The sequence below is a fragment of the Anoplopoma fimbria genome, chromosome 20 (genome assembly GCF_027596085.1).
Source record: "Anoplopoma fimbria isolate UVic2021 breed Golden Eagle Sablefish chromosome 20, Afim_UVic_2022, whole genome shotgun sequence".
NCBI lineage: Eukaryota > Metazoa > Chordata > Actinopteri > Perciformes > Anoplopomatidae > Anoplopoma > Anoplopoma fimbria.
Genome location: NC_072468.1, coordinates 26649786 through 26667476, shown reverse-complemented (window position 1 = coordinate 26667476; position 17691 = coordinate 26649786). Strand labels below are relative to the sequence as shown.

General features: G+C 39.8%; 2 protein-coding genes across 2 annotated transcripts in view; both read left to right on the top strand.

Moving 5' to 3' along the window:
* Positions 1 to 3490, top strand: part of sri (sorcin) — an 8843-nt gene extending 5353 nt beyond the window's left edge. The window contains exons 4-8 of the mRNA XM_054620959.1: positions 9 to 52; positions 765 to 912; positions 1831 to 1944; positions 2084 to 2142; positions 3090 to 3490. Of these exons, the coding sequence (XP_054476934.1) occupies positions 9 to 52; positions 765 to 912; positions 1831 to 1944; positions 2084 to 2142; positions 3090 to 3116 (392 nt within the window). The 3' untranslated portion in view covers positions 3117 to 3490. The remainder of the gene's footprint in view (positions 1 to 8; positions 53 to 764; positions 913 to 1830; positions 1945 to 2083; positions 2143 to 3089) is intronic.
* Positions 3491 to 4557: 1067 nt separating this feature from the next.
* LOC129108998 (NACHT, LRR and PYD domains-containing protein 4F-like) lies at positions 4558 to 17671 on the top strand. The gene is given in 15 exon segments (XM_054620901.1): positions 4558 to 4612; positions 6793 to 6886; positions 7143 to 7250; positions 7762 to 7869; positions 8177 to 8284; positions 8973 to 9080; positions 9389 to 9496; positions 10874 to 10937; positions 11438 to 11654; positions 12883 to 14535; positions 14538 to 14679; positions 14763 to 14936; positions 15906 to 16079; positions 16170 to 16216; positions 16691 to 17671. Coding segments are annotated over 14 exon segments (3624 nt in total). The 5' UTR covers positions 4558 to 4612; positions 6793 to 6806; the 3' UTR covers positions 17224 to 17671.
* The last annotated feature ends 20 nt before the right edge of the window (positions 17672 to 17691 follow it).

Below are 17691 nucleotides of genomic sequence, written 5' to 3'. Positions count from 1 at the left end.
TTTTACAGCCTTCAGCATGGAGACCTGCAGACTGATGGTCACCATGCTGGATGTATCCTTCACCCATCGGCCAACAGGCCTTTAGTTTTTATCACAGAGGACTTTCAAGTCTTCTTCAATACAGCATGATGTTCATTTAGTAAATGATGCTCCATTTAGAGTCAAACAGACCATAAAGCAGGGGATGCTTTAGGGCGGGGCTACACACTGATTGACAGGTCGACACCAGAGAGGATACAGCATCTCTACGTCACTCCTCCTCAGTCCAAATATGGTCACTTCCTGTTCATCCGTTGCGAAAAAAACAACATGCCGAAGGTCGTAATTCAAAGAAGTTCACGAACCAATGGTTGAAGTCACGATGACTACATCCACTTCTTATATAAAGTCTATTTTATTAAGAGGTTCACGCTTGAATTGTGACAAAATGAAGTACTGTCAAAGATACATATATGCATATTAAATTTGCATTTAACGGACACTGTTTTACCACAAAGCAGCCTAGTTTATTATTTGTGCGTGTTTCATAACATTTTCTGCCTGTACAAATTTGTAAAATACATTTAATTTCTTTAATACTACCTGTTAAAGTACACAATACATTTAGTGTAAAGTAAACATCTTCTTATCCCATAGTTACCCGTCTTGGTGGGCTTTTTTAGTGAGTATAGAGTTATTTGCTTTGATGATGAGCTCGTGTTCGAGTGGTAACAATACGACTGGAGAAGTTTGTGATGTTTCCTTGACCGACCGTTTTGTCTCAGAGGGATTTTTCCAACAGCATGGGCTTCACCGAGTTCAAGGAACTGTGGCAGGCCCTGAACGGCTGGAAGACCACCTTCATGTCCTACGACCGGGACCGCAGTGGGACTGTGGAGGCCCAGGAGATGCAGCAGGCCCTCACCGCCATGGGTACATGCAAACCTTAATTTGTCCCAGATCTCTCAAATCTAACAAGGAAACCAGTTTTATGGGAGCAGACTCCTCGGTTAACGGCAGGTGAATAGGGAAAAAAATGAACTAATTACAAGCTTTCTGAAAGTGTATGTTGAAATATGCAAATTAGGCATTATCTTATCAAATATGTGCTAATTTGCATACATTTCCAGAACATATATCTAAACATTGCATAAAGCCAGGTTCAAAATTCTTGTCTAAGTTTTTTGACACTTAAGAGTCGAGGGTTTTTAAATAGGGAACTTTAGATATCTCTTTGTATCACTCCATAAATCATACAATACTGTCAACAGCCATACAAAAATCTATTTTCTCCATGTTTTAAGTAATATATTGTTGTTTAAATCAGGATATGAGTGATATATAAATAAACTCCTTTGTAAAAACCTTCAGAATATAGAGAGGAATGAAACTGTAAAGTTTGGTGTATGTAAGAGCTACTGAAGGGGAGATTTATGGATCAGAGTCTAAGAAAAAACTCATTTTAAAGATATGTTTTGTAAAATTACATACATACACCCGGCAAAAAATGAAACTTCCCTTCCCTTACATTGAGACGATAATTCTTTGTATCACAAGTTTTCTGTAATGTTATGTTTTAACATGCAAATGAGGCATTATCGAGTGGTAACTTTTGGTGATTTTAGGAGAAATCTACAGAAGTAGTAAAATAAATGTTTTCTTTCCACTAGTCTGAAAGAAGACGTGTTAAAATCTTCACATTGACCAGTGCATGTGTCTTTCTTTAATCCGTATATAAAGGCAGACACATGAACTGCATAGCTGCCAAGGTTTGCAGACTAAATCTAAATATGAGGTACCTGCTCTCAGTGTTCAACGTTAACGTCTTTTATTTGATGTGTTCCTCTGCAGGTTTTAATCTGAGCCCTCAGGCCTTCACCATCGTCATGAAGCGACACAGCTTAGCTGGCAGAGTCGTGTTCGATGACTTCGTGGGCTGTTGCACAAAACTCCGTGCTCTGACTGGTGAGTGGGCCGGAAAAAAACAAACTAGCATTAAATCTGAAACCGTTAGCATTTAAAGAAAACGCCAAAGTTTGTATAATGAACATGAAAGTATTCAAAAAAAGTTCATCTAGTCGACTGTTTTTAATCTGTTTTTCAGACCAGTTCAGAAGAAGAGACGTGCAACACTCTGGCTCGGCCACATTTCACTATGATGATGTAAGTTTTCACAACTTTTCCAAAGCTTTCGATGTCTCTCCTGCTATCATCCATCGTAACTGCACAGGAGAACTGTCTGCTTGGACTAAACAGCTGAATATATGACTATATAAAACTATATGAAACAAACTCAGTTCAGGATAACAAACTATAGCTGTTCATGTTGTTATAAAGTGTCCAAAATCCACACTGTAGACCATATATGCAAAGCTGACTGTGACCTAATATGACAAGTAAATAGTGTACTATTAAAGATACAAAGTCACTTCAACTTATAAACACTGCTTCCAATTTCAAAACTTCTAAATAATTTCTTCCAGAGTATTTTTGAGACTTTACAGAGATGTGTCAAGCATCTCGGATTTGTTTCATTCGGCATTTGTAGCTATGGCAACAACAAATGATGCCTTAATTTGTACATCCCACAAAATCCTTTCCTATGTAATACACGTAATCATGAACTAGGAAGTAAAAAGATAGCAAAAGCACGCACAGGGCTGATGGGAGTGGAGGTGGATTAAACCAGAAGACCGCTGTTTGTTCCTCATGTGAGACTAGAAGTGAACGTTGATTTATTTGTCATTTGTATTTGGAGTTGCATTTGTGTCCACCTGTTTAACTCCAATATTCACCCTCCTCTGAAGAAGTATTTTTGGATGCTACAAACTTCTGTGGGAAAATTCCTCCAGCAGCTGAAAGCAGTTTTCAGTAAACAAACAAAAGTCACTTCCTGCCTTAAATGGCAAACAGATGCAGTTAGTGACTAGCTTGTGCAAAAGAAAAGGAACATTTAGCCAACAAGAGCTAAAATGAGAGTGACTATTAGACTTATATTCAACAGGTGGACACAAACATGACTCTTAATTGATAATCTTGCAGATAATTGACATATATATATACTGTATGAAGGAGAGATGAACAATAACACTGTTTTTATGTGTCTCTAGTTTATCCAGGTCACCATGAGCATATGAAGAGGAAACGACAAATCAGAGGGGACACACATGCCATTTAAAATCATTTAATATTCACAGCATGTACTTTCATTTCGTGTTTTTTTTTATTGCATAATCATTGTTATAAAAACACGATTAACGTTTCACTCTCACATTCCATTTTACAAGGATCTTTTAAACAAAGTAATGTGTAACAAACTAAGGAGACTATGCTAACCTTTGTACCAAAGAAAAACCACTGTCAGCCCATAGAGCTGCAAGTATGAAATAATAAACATATCCACCACGAAATGGCTCCTTTTTTGCTCCCTTTGAGAATAGTTGAGTTGGTGTTTTTGTTTGTTTGTAGTTTTGAGCTCTGCTGCAGAATGAATAAAGCATGGCAACAAATATCTACCTTGTCTTTTAAACTTGAATGCAACCTCTAAAGAAGTTCATGTCAAAATAACTGCTGTCCTAAATGAAGTAACAACTAATGTCGGTTGTCATGGCAATGTTAATTCTGCCTTTTTTGCTATTAACAAGTGGATCTAACTTGATGAAAAATATATTCAGCGGATGTATTTCATCCTTTGATAATTGGCCAAGCCATAAGGTAAGATTAGATACACTTTTATTGATTTGTTGCAGCAGCACAAACACAGCAATGCAGATCTATAGAAAAAGATACATTAATGATAAGAGGTATATTTTAAAAAAATATAATCAGAATAGAAGAAAATGGATAAATATAAAGCCAATGTGGAGACAAAAAATGTCGATGAAGCAGAGTTTGTAGGTTTATGGGACGATATATGATGAACATTTTACTGTGTTTTTGTCTGTATTAATATAGAGATGTTATATATTATTTGATATTCCTTTATATATACTACAATATTAATATATATATACACACACATACCATATATATATATAATATATATATTATTAGATATTCTTTTTCTCTCTATATATATAATATATATTAATATATATATATATATATATATACATTCTTTTCTCTCTCATACATATACATACTATATGAATAAAAATATATAATTATATATAACATCTCTATATTAATAAAGAGTTAATAAATATATATATATATACAAAATAAAATAAGGAATATGGTCAGTAACATATTAACAACATAGTATAATAAGTAAATTATGATTTGAAGTATGGTTTAAAGTGCAAGGTATTAATATAATATTACATATAATAATAATTAATTAATTAATAATTACATATATAAAATCCAAACTTCTCTCATAGTTAATTCATATTAATCGTGTATTTCTTACTTTACACCTAACTGGAAATAATTTATATTTAGCTCCATAAGAAGAAGACGGTTATATGTTCAAACTTACTTACATAACATATTTTGTTTATGCTTTTCATATCTCGTCAGTGCAGAATCAGATAAAAACAAGCTGCACCCTTATCTTACTTTCACTTTCGCTTTCCACCTCCTGCAGAATGCAGAGAACACAAGAGCTGCGCACATAAAGAACAAAGAGAAGGTAATGTAACAACATTTAAATGTTCCACTCTTTGATGTTTCTGACTTAATGTGTATTTAAAGACACTTTCTCTGCACTGGGTCGGTTATTATGTTTTACTAACCAGCAGATATCATATAACCCGTCGACCCAGACAGCTTTCTGCATTCTGTAATGGCGGACTTCTTCTTTTTTGTGTGTATTATGGACAAAATCTAATTTATTTAACACAGGTCGCTTGAAAGTTCCTGTTAAATGTACTGATGGCGTTCTGGCAGAAGTAAACTTGGAGGTTAATCTTTATTTTATGATCACTTTTGGTTGTGTAACTAATGAGGCCTCTGAGAGGTTGAGCAACTTGTTTTAAAACAGAACAGTTGGAAGACAAATCTCACTTAACACAGACATCCAGGTATAAGTTCCATATGATGAAATGCCACCACTGTACTCACTGGGGTACAATTTCGAGGTACTTGTATTTTTTAACTTCCACTTTATTTAACCCCACCCTACTGCGGTCAACCCATGCTTGATTTAGTCTTCAACACGTTTGCATTAGTCATTGTCTGACATTATTGACAACTCTTTTTATTGCACCTTAACCCTCGTCTGTTCTAACTGCTCTTACATTAACAAAAAAAACATTAATCATCACCAAATTGTATTTAACACCTTTTTAAGCTGTAGACAATGTCTCAGACTAGTGGTTTATATGTTTTGTGGGTACAGCAGTGTATAACTTTGTCATTGAAGTATACCATTTCTTTCCAGAAGATGGCAGCAATGTCACTGTGAGTTTACTGAAGTAAATACAGGAAGAAGGAGTTTCAGTTCTGTTATGCTTTATTTATGGCAATGAACACATGATTTATCACTTCTGCAATATCATGGGGATGTTTTGTTGTTCATGGAGACTCAGTCGGTAATTCCTCTTCTGAAGGTCTTCGTCACCAGGTTTTTATATTTTTTAATAGAGATTGTTTTAATTGTAATTTTTTTAACATTATTTAACCGGGAGACAACCGAGGTCTGTAAAACTTAAGAGAACCAGTGTGTACTTTTACATTCAATTTTGTGGTGCTTTCTACTTTACTTTAAGGGTAATGCTACAAATACAAATGACTAAATGTAATCCACTACATGTTATCTATAGTTGCAATAGACTGTTTGTCACGGGTGTATTTAGGACCCAATAGCAGTGTGACAGACACGAGGACTAGTTGGTATGAGTTTTAATTCAGGATAGAATAAACAGAAGGAAACCGGGCATGAGCAGATTCAGCAGTGAGCAGTCTCTGGAGGTCGGGCAAGGGGCCGACCAGGCGGACGGATCCGCTCTGGAGACTGGGGCTCACCGCTAAACACGGGCAGGGGGACGCTGCGGCCCAGCGGGAACAGGAAGCGAGGAACAGGAAGCGAGGAACAGGAAGTGAGGAACAGGAAGTGAGGAATGCTTTCTGGAGGTCGGCCAGGGGGATGACCAGGCGGACGGGGCTTCTCTGGAGGTGACCAGGCGGACGGATCCGCTCTCGAGACTGGAGCTCTCGGACCTGGGGCTTTAGCGACACGGTCTCTCGGACCTGGACCTCTGGCGACACGGCCTCTCGAGCAGGGGGACGCTGCGGGAACGGGATTCAGGGAAAGCTGCAGCCCAGCGGCTCGGACCTCCGGCGCAGGAGCTGGCAGGCTGTGCAGTTTGGGGTACCGATTCCTCCTTCTGCCCTGCCTCCTTCCTGGTCTGGCTGTCTGGACACTCTTAGGCCAGAGATGCATAATAACTACAAAGAGCCACAAGAAAACAACAAAAAGAGGCTAAACAACTATAAAGTCTGTGTGTCTTGCTAATATGTAGAGAGGTGGTTGTCATTAGCTGCCTTATTCTGTTAAAACACTAAAATGTTCGGTTTACAAACCTATAAAACAGTTAAAAGCAGCAAATCCGCACTTTGGACAGGTTGGAATGTTTTAGTTGCCAATTAATTTAACCAATACACCTTCACATTTAATCCACTAAATATGTTCTAAATAACCCAATTTAAGTTTTAATGCAGTATTTGTCATTTTTACTCTCTACTTATTTAGATTTTTTATCTAATATTACAAATCTTTGTGAGATTTCTCAAGTACATTTTATGTACATGATTGATTACAACTGTAATTCAGTCCAGCTAACGCGGCATGTTGGGTGTTTTTGTGTAAAGGAGCACTTTCCACCATGAGTGAGTCGACTGACAACGGGGAGGGAGTCCAGCCCTCCAGCACCACGCTGAATGAAAAATGGATCGAAACAAAGAGGTACGATGAAGATATCTGAGCTGTTCGTATCAGAGCTCTGAAAACAGTCCACTGTCATGAGTCACTTAACGTTTTTGGGATGCATTTAGCTTTTTGGAAACAAACCTGATAGTGTTTTGATTACGTTCCAATATCTGAATGACATTTTTAAAATTTGGATTACTATGGGAGGTAAATCGTAACACAACATTGTTCTTCACAGTTATTGAGAAACTAATACTTCCACCTGTCTTTTGTGAACTCTCTATTTCTTCAGGACTACGCAGACAAAAGCAGATACTCCTTCACAAACCCGTTTGCCAATGAAGATTGTGAAGCCGATGGTTTTCCCTGTGGATTTCAAACAGCAAGATTCAGTTTCAGAGTAAGTCAACAGAACTTTTTGAACCCAAATTTGGGCTTAATATGTTCTGTGACTGTAGCATGGTGGAATTAGCAACCTGAATTTTAACAATTTATTGCCTCATCCACACACTCTTGTCACAGAGTATGAAGCATATAACTTTTACCAGTGTAGCATTGAAGCATGGTGGAATTTGTAAGCTATCAAGCTAGCTAGCCAGCCCCTAAATGAGTTAAATTATCAAATTTATGTTAAACACATTAACACACTCCTGTCACAGAGTAGACAAGCACATCTTTATCACCAGATAAGTGACAACTTTGTTTGGCTCTGTTAACCAGTGTAGCATAAAAGCAAGGTGTAATCACCAGATGACCCATAACTCTGATTCACCATATAGGAGTGGGAAACACTGCCTGCTGAGTGCAAAACCTTGTAAATTTGCTGTTGATTACTTCCAAAGCTCCAGAGCCCAAAAATCACAATCATTTAACTTCATATTCTTCAACTTGTCTTTTTTCCATTTCTTCAGGAATGAGCAGAAAAGAGCAGATTCTCCTTCACCATCATGTGTGTCCATGAAGAGTGACATGTCCATGGATTTCCCTGTGGCTTTCACAGGGCAATATATATTTTCTGAGTAAGTCAACAGAACTTTTTAAGCACAAATTATGGGATATAACTACATTTAGCCATTAGTTCTCCATTTGCCATAGAACCTCTCAATCGGTCATAGAGGGCGTGGTTCTCTCAGATGGAAACACATTTTTAAAATACTGTAAACATACCTGTGCGGCCCGCCAAAGTAAAGTCTATGTGTGGGAAACACTGCATGCTGATGCAAAGCTTTGTATATTTGCTGTTGATTACTTCCAAAGCTCCAGAGCCCAAAGAACAAAGTCATTTAGCTTCATATTCTTCCACCTGTCTTTTGTCCATTTCTTCAGGACTGATCAGAAAAAAGCAGTTTCCTCTTCACCATCCTGTGTGTCCATGAAGAGTGACATGTCCATGGATTTCCCTGTGGCTTTCAAACAGCAAGATTCAAAGTCAGAGTAAGTCAACAAAACTTTTTAAGCACAAATTATGGGATATAACTACATTTAGCCATTAGCTCTCCATTTGCCATAGAATCGCTCAATCGGTCATGGATGGCGTGGTTCTCTCAGATGGATACATATTTTTTAAATACTGTAAACCAGAGGTAGCCAACATGGTGCCAGCAGGGACCACGTGAGTCGCCCGCAAGGCATGTTCTAACAATAGCACTAGTCACCATGGAACTCTGTCTAAAAATTATATTGAATTGTGTTGCTGTTCATTTTGAATCAAAAACGCTTGCATTAATGTAGATTTGAAAATTACAATATTTAATATAATTCTTAAAACCAAAAATGTTTTATGTGTACATGAACTCTGACCTTGTCTGAAGTCAAAGTTCAATATTGTGCGCAAGACAAACCACCGTCTCACTCTTTGCTGAGACAAGGAAGCGGGCGCAGTTACGATGGGGAGCTAGATGTGGTTTGAGGTGTGATTTTGAACAAAATGCTACAAATGTGCTCATTCATACAAAACTGTCAAGAAAGATGAGATAACTCTGACTTTCTATGTGTGGGAAACACTGCATATTGAGTGCAAAGCTTTGTATATTTGCTGCCGATACTTCCAAAGCTCCAGAGCCCAAAGAACAAAGTCATTTAGCTTCATATTCTTCCACCTGTCTTTTGTCCATTTCTTCAGGACTGATCAGAAAAAAGCAGATTCCTCTTCACCATCCTGTTTGTCCATGAAGAGTGACATGTCCATGGATTTCCCTGTGGCTTTCAAACAGCAAAATTCAAAGTCAGAGTAAGTCAACAAAACTTTTTATGCACAACTTAAGGGATATTACTACATTTTATCCATAAGCTCTCCATCCACCATCCTGCCGCTCAATCGGTCATAGAGGGCGTGGTTCTCTCAGATGGATACACATTTTTTAAATACTGTAAACATACATGGGTGGCCTGCCAAAGTAAGTCTATGTGTGGGAAACACTGCATGCTGAGTGCAAAGCTTTGTATATTTGCTGTTGATTACTTCCAAAGCTCCAGAGCCCAAAGAACAAAGTCATTTAGCTTCATATTCTTCCACCTGTCTTTTGTCCATTTCTTCAGGACTGAGCAGAAAAAAGCAGATTCTCCTTCACCATCCTGTGTGTCCATGAAGAGTGACATGTCCATGGATTTCCCTGTGGCTTTCAAACAGCAAGATTCAATTTCTGAGTAAGTCTACAAAACTTTTTGAGCCCAAAGTCTCCAAGAATGTCTTAAAATATTATATAACACTACTCTAACATCACGGCATTGTTTATTTAAATCTTTCTGCTTTTAAACAATCGCAGCTCTACCTCGTCCATCTGATTTGCACTGCACTGATTTGTTTAATTTCCTTAAATGTGATGCACCTGGTAACTTTGTCTCTTAATTTAAAAGTTTATTTTTTTTCTTCTAATTCATCTTCCTCCTCAAAGGTTCGAGCTCAATGTCAGACACTAAAGAGAGGCAAAGTAATACATTTTGAAGTTGTCAACAGCGAGAGACTTTTATGTTCTATTTCTGTTGATCCTGTTTGAATTGTGGCCTGAATTGCCCATATCATATCAATTTTAAAGATAATTTAAAGGCATGAAAGCCTGATTTTGTCTTAGATTTGTCATAGAATTACTTATTTTTGAGCACAAAGGTAACGTAATCTGAGCTGTGTTTTCTTTTATGTATTTTCACAGTCCTATATGTCAGTTCTATGACAAAATGCAACTTTCTTGACTTGAAAGTTATCTTTTTATTTTGACAAACATCATATGTGTAATTCATGGCACAAATCAAAAGGGATCAAAAAATTATTTGTCACTAGCCATTGATTATCGTACATATTTTTTCCGAAACAAGGTCCCATGGTGGTCAACCGGATGGGACGGGACTTCACCTCTCTATAAGACCAGATTCTCCGCTACACCGCTTTTCATTATTCTGAATCCATATTTTTTCCCTTCTTTCTTACTTCCCATCGGACACCAGCTCTGAACTAACCGCTCAGTTTTAAAATAATATCAATCCTAACATTTAACTCTTTGAAATAAATCAAATGTGCATGTTTATTCATTTTAGATTGAAGAAGAGTCACCATAATGTGCAGTGCAACATTTCTTAAAAAGTCGTCACAAAAAAATGTTTTTTTGTTTCTGGAAATGCAGTTTCCTTCCAATGTCTCCACAATATCCAGCCAATGGTTTAAATTTAGGATGAGTTTAACCCAAACCAATCAGTAACTTTTGATAAATTCTTTATCTTTATGTGCTCAAAGAGTCATTGTCAGTTTCATTCAATGTTGTTTTTGCCCATCCATCCAAAAATGCACTTTATGGTTTTCTCTATAAATCAGCATTGAGTAATTATCTTGTAAAAATGTTGTTTTATGTTTATTGTAGTTATTATCTACCCAAGATCTACCTCACGTCAGTGTTTTGAGAGAACAGATTCTCCATAACAAGCTGCGTGTTCAAGTCATTGACGTATATTTCTGCTTTTATTGTTCAGGGTTCAGTTACACCTGAGAACAGTTCAGTCGTCATCACTAACGGATCATGTTTTTCTCCACAGAGTTCACCAGGAGATGTCAGAGGTTGTCGCTGGTTGTCAAACAGAGCTGGACTCCATATTTAAGGTGTGTACTGTAAAAACCTGCCTTTAACTAGTATCTAGCAAGACTGGATCCATGCAGAGATGTTCACTTTTATAGCTCTGACACATTGTGTCTCAACACAAACACTTTGGCACGGACAATATTTTGTATTGCGAAGTATCCATTACCTGGCAAAATGGCTAAGGTAATTGCGGCAAGTTAGCAAGCAGGGCTCCAGACTAACTTTTCCACTGGTACTACTCCAGACCTCTGAATCAGCCCACTCCACTGATTTAAATCGACTTACATGGCAGCGTTACATGAAACAGTAACAAGTCATCTAGCAGTCACAAAATGATCAATCTGGAGCCCTGGCACGATAACATAACAAGAGTCAGGTTAGAGACGTGAAGTACAAAGAGATTGAGGATTTGTTTTGACTGAAGATGGAAACATCATTTTTTTTTTTTTTAAATGTAAAGTATTAAAGACTTCTAGTCATCGACAAGTTGAAAGTAAAGTGAATTTTCTTTTTATTACAGTTCCTTGAGGAGAACATGTTTGCCTTCATGAAGCAAGAGCTTAAGAAGTACCAGAGGGTCCTGAGTCCAGATAACCCAGAATGCTTAGAGAGCCAAGGTGAGGACGAGGAGTTGTTTGATGGTGAAGAGGAAGAGCACAGAGAGGCATTTCTGAAGATCGCCCAGCACTTCCTGAGGTTAATGAAGAAGGAGAAGCTGGCTGACTCTCTGCAGAACAGTAAGAGGCTTTTAATTAATGTTAATTATTGTAGATTTACACTAAAGTGTAATGTAAATATGCCGTTTGAATCCCTATAAGAGTTTCCATCTTTCTGTAAATATGTTTGATGACTCAATGACCGTTTGCATCTAGTCCTTTGAGCTGTCACAGCTGCGTTACCATGGAGCCCACACTGTCACTAACTGCACTCCCTGAAGACATATCACATTTATAGGAAAATTAAAAAGCAATTTCAGAACGAAGCAGACAGAAGTTAATACAGTATGTATTTGAAGGATATATCCAGGATCTCAAACTGATTCAGCAGTGAAATCAGGTTAAACACATACAAATAGAAGCTAAAGCCGTCAGATCACAGTGTTAAAGTTAACCAAGTTAACCAAAGACAAGAGTTGACTTTAAGACAAAAGACAATGAAATTAGGAACAACACTGTTCCTGGAAAGCGGGGTAGGTCTTCATTCACTCTTACAATTGTTCAGTAGATAGTTTAGCATAAACGTGTTAAAGTTTTTAGGTAAAAACGTAATGTTTTAGAAACGTATATCTCCTTGAGACCCAGGCGGCAACCTCTGGTTCTGAAAAGTGAAGCCAATGCCTCATGTGTTAAAGCTGCATTCTCTTTAGTGTCCATCAGGGGGCGACTCCTCTGGTTGTATAGAAGTCTATGAGAAAATGACTCTACTTCTCTCTTGATTTATTCCCTCAGTAAACATTGTAAACATGAGTTTATGGTCTCAATCTTTAGTTTCAAGTCTTCAATACAGCATGATGTTGATTAAGTAACATTTTTGGTCCATTTAGAGTCAAATAGACCATAAATCAGGGTATGCTTTAGGGCGGGCTTACTGTGATTGACAGGTTGCTTGGCGTCACTTTGAGTCCAAATATGGTCACTTTAGTTCACTGGTTGCAAAAAAACAAGGTGGTGAAGCCCAAAATCCAAGATGGCAATTGCCAAAATGACGAATTCATGGCTTTAAAACATAGTCGACACCACAAGGACTACGTCCACTTCTTTTAAACAGACTATGTTCCAACCTCTCAGAGTAACGAGTATCACTATTACACAACGTTATCAGGTTAGGTAATATGTGTTTGGATCTCAGTTGGCACAGGTGAGGGAGTTGTGGGTTGAGGCCATATTAAGGACAACTCCATATGCCAATCACCCTCTCAGAATCTGGAAATAGATTTGTAACATTATTTGTGGTTTTTCCTTGTAGGATCTAGAGCTGCAGCGTGCCGCCGTAAACTCAAATCTAATCTGAAGAATAGGTTTCAAAGCGTGTTTGAGGGGATCGCTAAAGCAGGAAACCCCGCCCTTCTGAATCAGATCTACACAGAGCTCCACATCACAGAGGGAGGGAACGCAGAGGTCAACAATGAACACGAGGTCAGACAGATTGAAACAGCATCCAGGAAACCAGACAGACCAGAGACAACCATCAGATGTGACGACATCTTTAAAGCCTCACCTGGACGAGATGAACCAATCAGAACAGTGATGACAACGGGAGTGGCTGGCATCGGGAAAACAGTCTTAACACAGAAGTTCACTCTGGACTGGGCTGAAGACAAAGCCAACCAGGACATACGGTTCACATTTCCATTCACCTTCAGAGAGCTGAATGTGCTGAAAGAGAAGAAGTTCAGCTTGGTGGAACTTGTTCATCACTTCTTCTCTGAAACCAAAGAAGCAGGAATCTGCAGGTTTGAAGAGTTCCCGGTTGTGTTCATCTTTGACGGTCTGGATGAGTGTCGACTTCCTCTGGACTTCCACAACAATGAGATCCTGATTGATGTTACAGAGTCCACCTCAGTGGATGTGCTGCTGACAAACCTCATCAGGGGGAAACTGCTTCCCTCTGCTCGCCTCTGGATAACCACACGACCTGCAGCAGCCAATCAGATCCCTCCTGAGTGTGTTGACATGGTGACAGAGGTCAGAGGGTTCACTGACCCCCAGAAGGACGAGTACTTCAGGAAGAAATTCAGAGAGGAAGAACAGGCCGTCAGGATCATCTCCCACATCAAGACCTCACGAAGCCTCCACATCATGTGCCACATCCCAGTCTTCTGCTGGATCACTGCTACAGTTCTGGAGGATGTGATGAAGACTATAGAGGGAGGAGAGCTTCCCCAGACCCTGACTGAGTTGTACATCCACTTCCTGGTGGTTCAGTCCAAATTCAAGAATGTCAAGTACGATGGAGGAGCTGAGACGGATCCACACTGGAGTCCAGAGAGCAGGAAGATGACTGAGTCTCTGGGAAAACTGGCTTTTGATCAGCTGCAGAAAGGAAACCTGATCTTCTATGAATCCGACCTGACAGAGTGTGGCATCGATATCAGAGCAGCCTCAGTGTACTCAGGAGTGTTCACACAGGTCTTTAGAGAGGAGAGAGGACTGTACCAGGACAAGGTGTTCTGCTTCATCCATCTGAGTGTTCAGGAGTTTCTGGCTGCTCTTCATGTCCATCTGACCTTCATCAACTCTGGTGTCAATCTGCTGTCAGAAGAAAAATCCACCACCTTTATGTCTAAGCTGTTCAGAATCAAACCTGAAGCCCTCTACCAGAGTGCTGTGGACAAGGCCTTACAGAGTCCAAACGGACACCTGGACCTGTTCCTCCGCTTCCTCCTGGGTCTGTCACTGCCGACCAATCAGACTCTCCTACGAGGCCTGGTGACTCCGACGGGAAGCAGCTCGCCGACCAATCAGGAAACAGTCAAGTACATCAGGAAGAAGATCGGTGAGAATCCGTCTCCAGAGAAAAGCATCAATCTGTTCCACTGTCTGAATGAACTGAAGGACAGCCATCTTATTGAGGAGATCAAAGGATGTCTGTGTTCAAGACATCTGTCCACACAGGAGCTGTCTCCGCTCAGTGGTCAGCTCTGGTCTTCCTGTTGCTGTCTTCAGACAAAGATCTGGAAGAGTTTGACCTGAAGAAACACGCTGATTCAGAGGAGGATTTTCTGAGGCTGCTGCCAGTGGTCAAAGCCTCCAACAAAGCTCTGTAGGTTAAAAACTACATAAATGACATTATTTAAAACTGAACAAATAATAATCTCACAGTTTCTTCTTCTTGTTCTTCTGTAGGCTGAGTTGCTGTAATCTGTCAGAGAAAAGCTGTGAAGCTCTGTCCTCAGTCCTCAGCTCACAGTCCTCCAGTCTGAAGGAGCTGGACCTGAGTCACAACGACCTGAAGGACTCAGGAGTGAAGCTGCTTTGTGCTGGACTGGAAAGTCCACATTGTAGACTGGAGGTTCTCAGGTCAGGATTCATCCATTTTTGTTCAACAGATGACCATAGTATGTACAGTGAACGTTGGGTGGAAATATAGGTATTTGTTACATATTTCCAGACAATGACTTGCTCTTCTAGTTCATTGGAACCTCCAATGGACTAGAAGAAAACACCAACTCTAGTCCAGGTTTAGGCGGCAGCAGGGAGAAGAAGGCCGTGTGCACTACAGTTATTACAATTATTTTTTGATCACTCATTTATTTTGGGGACAAATTGCAATATTGTTTTTCCTTTTTTACAGAAGGTTGAGGGGTATGGCCTAAAATGTAGGGTTTAATTTACGGTATGTTTGTTTTTCCTTAAATGCTTCTGAATTGGTAGAGGACTGGTAAGACAACTGTGCTGCTAATGTACAGATATTTGCATCAAAATAAGACTGGCCCTTATTCATAGAGCATCTCCTAGAAGTAAAAATGTAATTCTACTTTTTTCCACTTTACTGTTGTGCTTCATTCCTGATAATTTACAATTCTATGCAACAAGATAAGACTTCTCAGACAAACTGGTTAATATATCGTGAATTACTCTCTTACTCTTGGCTGCAGCTGCAACATTCAGAAAAGGTTTTTTACAGGCTGCTTCTGCACTCTGCAGTGACATGACAGCTCCACAAAAGTAAAGACAAAACATCTGAGCCTGTTGGCTGGCTGTCAGTTTAGGAAGCAGTTGATTTGTTATGCAACAGAGTTTGAACATGTACATTTAATTGTGCGAAACCAAAATTGTGATCTCAATTAATATTGGATTCATTTTGCAGTCATAACTATGGTGTAATAATAGTGCTTCGTGGTTGGTTGCAGGGGGGGTCCGTCAGGGCTTTAGACTTCAAGCCTTGTTTTTCACTAAACTCCTGTAAACAAAAGGAAACTGCAAAAGCAGTTCCCATAAAATACAGGAACCAGTGAAATACTGCTCTGTGTGTGTGTGTGTGTGTAGGCTGTCGGGCTGTCTCATCACAAAGAAAGGTTGTGCTTCTTTGGCCTCTGCTCTTAAAACCAACCCCTCCCACCTGAGGGAGCTGGACCTGAGCTACAATAACCCAGGAGACTCAGGACAGGAGCTGCTCTCTGGTGGACTGAAGGACCAACACTGGAGACTGGACACTCTCAGGTAGGGACGGACGGGAGGGGTCAGGAGGTCAAATTGTTTAGAAAGTCATTAAAGTAGTTAAGTGCTGATCAGACTTTGTTTTTGCTCCAGGATGGACAACGGTGGATCACAGAAAATGAAACCTGGTCTGATGAAGTGTAAGTGTGTTTGTTTTTTACATATTGAGAACAGATAGTACGCAATTGATTTTGATAGCCAAAATGTTTAGGCCATTGTATAAAATCTTGAGGAGTCCGAACTAAGGTTTGAACGTAAGTCATATCTTTATCACCTACGTCCTGTCGTCACCTACGTCCTGTTGTAATCACCTACTTCCTGTTGTCCTCCCTACTTTGTGTCTTTGTCACCTACGTCATGTCATCACCTATGTCCTGTTGTAATCACCTACTTCCTGTCTTCATCACCTACGTCCTGTTGTAATCATCTACTCCCTGTTGTCCTCCCTACTTTGTGTCTTTGTCACCTACGTCATGTCATCACCTATGTCCTGTTGTAATCACCTACTTCCTGTCTTCCTCACTTCCTTCCTGTCTTCATCATCTACTACCTGTTGTCCTCCCAACTTCATGTCTTCATTGACAATGCTAATATTGCCACGTTCTCTCTAACAGACGCCCGTAAACTCGAACTGGACAACACCACGGCCAACAAGCAGCTCATATTGTCCGACAACAACATGAAGATGACAGTGAGGAAAGAGAAGCAGCCGTATCCTGACGATCCAGGGAGATTTGACTACTGGAAACAGGTCCTGTGCACGGACGGTCTGACTGGGCGCTGTTACTGGGAGGTTGAGTGGGAAGGGCATGTCTATATAGCGGTGGCCTATAAAGAAATCAAGAGAGGACAAGGCGAAGACAGCTGCCTTGGAAAGAACGATCAGTCGTGGAGTCTGAACTGCTCCAATGACGGTTACTCCATCCTGCACGATAAGAAAGTGGTGGCCATCGATGTCCCCCCACTGAACAGAGTGGGCGTGTTCCTGGACTGGTCTGCTGGCACTCTGTCGTTCTACAGAGTCTCTACCGACAAACTGACCCACATCCACACCTTCAACACCAAATTCAAGGGGGCGGTCTACCCGGCTTTCAGGGTCAAGATGGACCCGCTGAACTCGTCAGTGTCTTTGTGTAAGATACCTTAAACCTATAAAATCTGATTGGGTTTTGGTGTATCATTTCTGAGTTTGTACAACCTCGATTCCTCTCCTTGCCTCCTCATGTATTAAGCTTTGTATCACTAGCAATTCACACACAATCAAATAGAAGCTTTTACCAGATTTAATAGAGGTAAATGTGATTGAGATGCGAGGCTTAACTTCGTGTAGCATGTCCAGTTAGCCGCATGAGTTAAGGGCAGCTTCGATAGGTAATCCGCTGTAGCACCCGTACACGGCGAACCCCAAACAGTCCCATGTTACTTGAGACTAGCTTGACCAGAGCTGAGATCTTTATGATCTTGACGAATGTAGTGGAGTTAGCTATTTGTCCAAGCTCTAGGAAGAAAGGGGGCGGCATTAATCGAAGGTATCGAGGACAACAGGTTGATTGTATGTTGTATGTTGTATGTTGTTTCATACTGATGTGATGCAGCTATTGAGAATTTCTTGGGA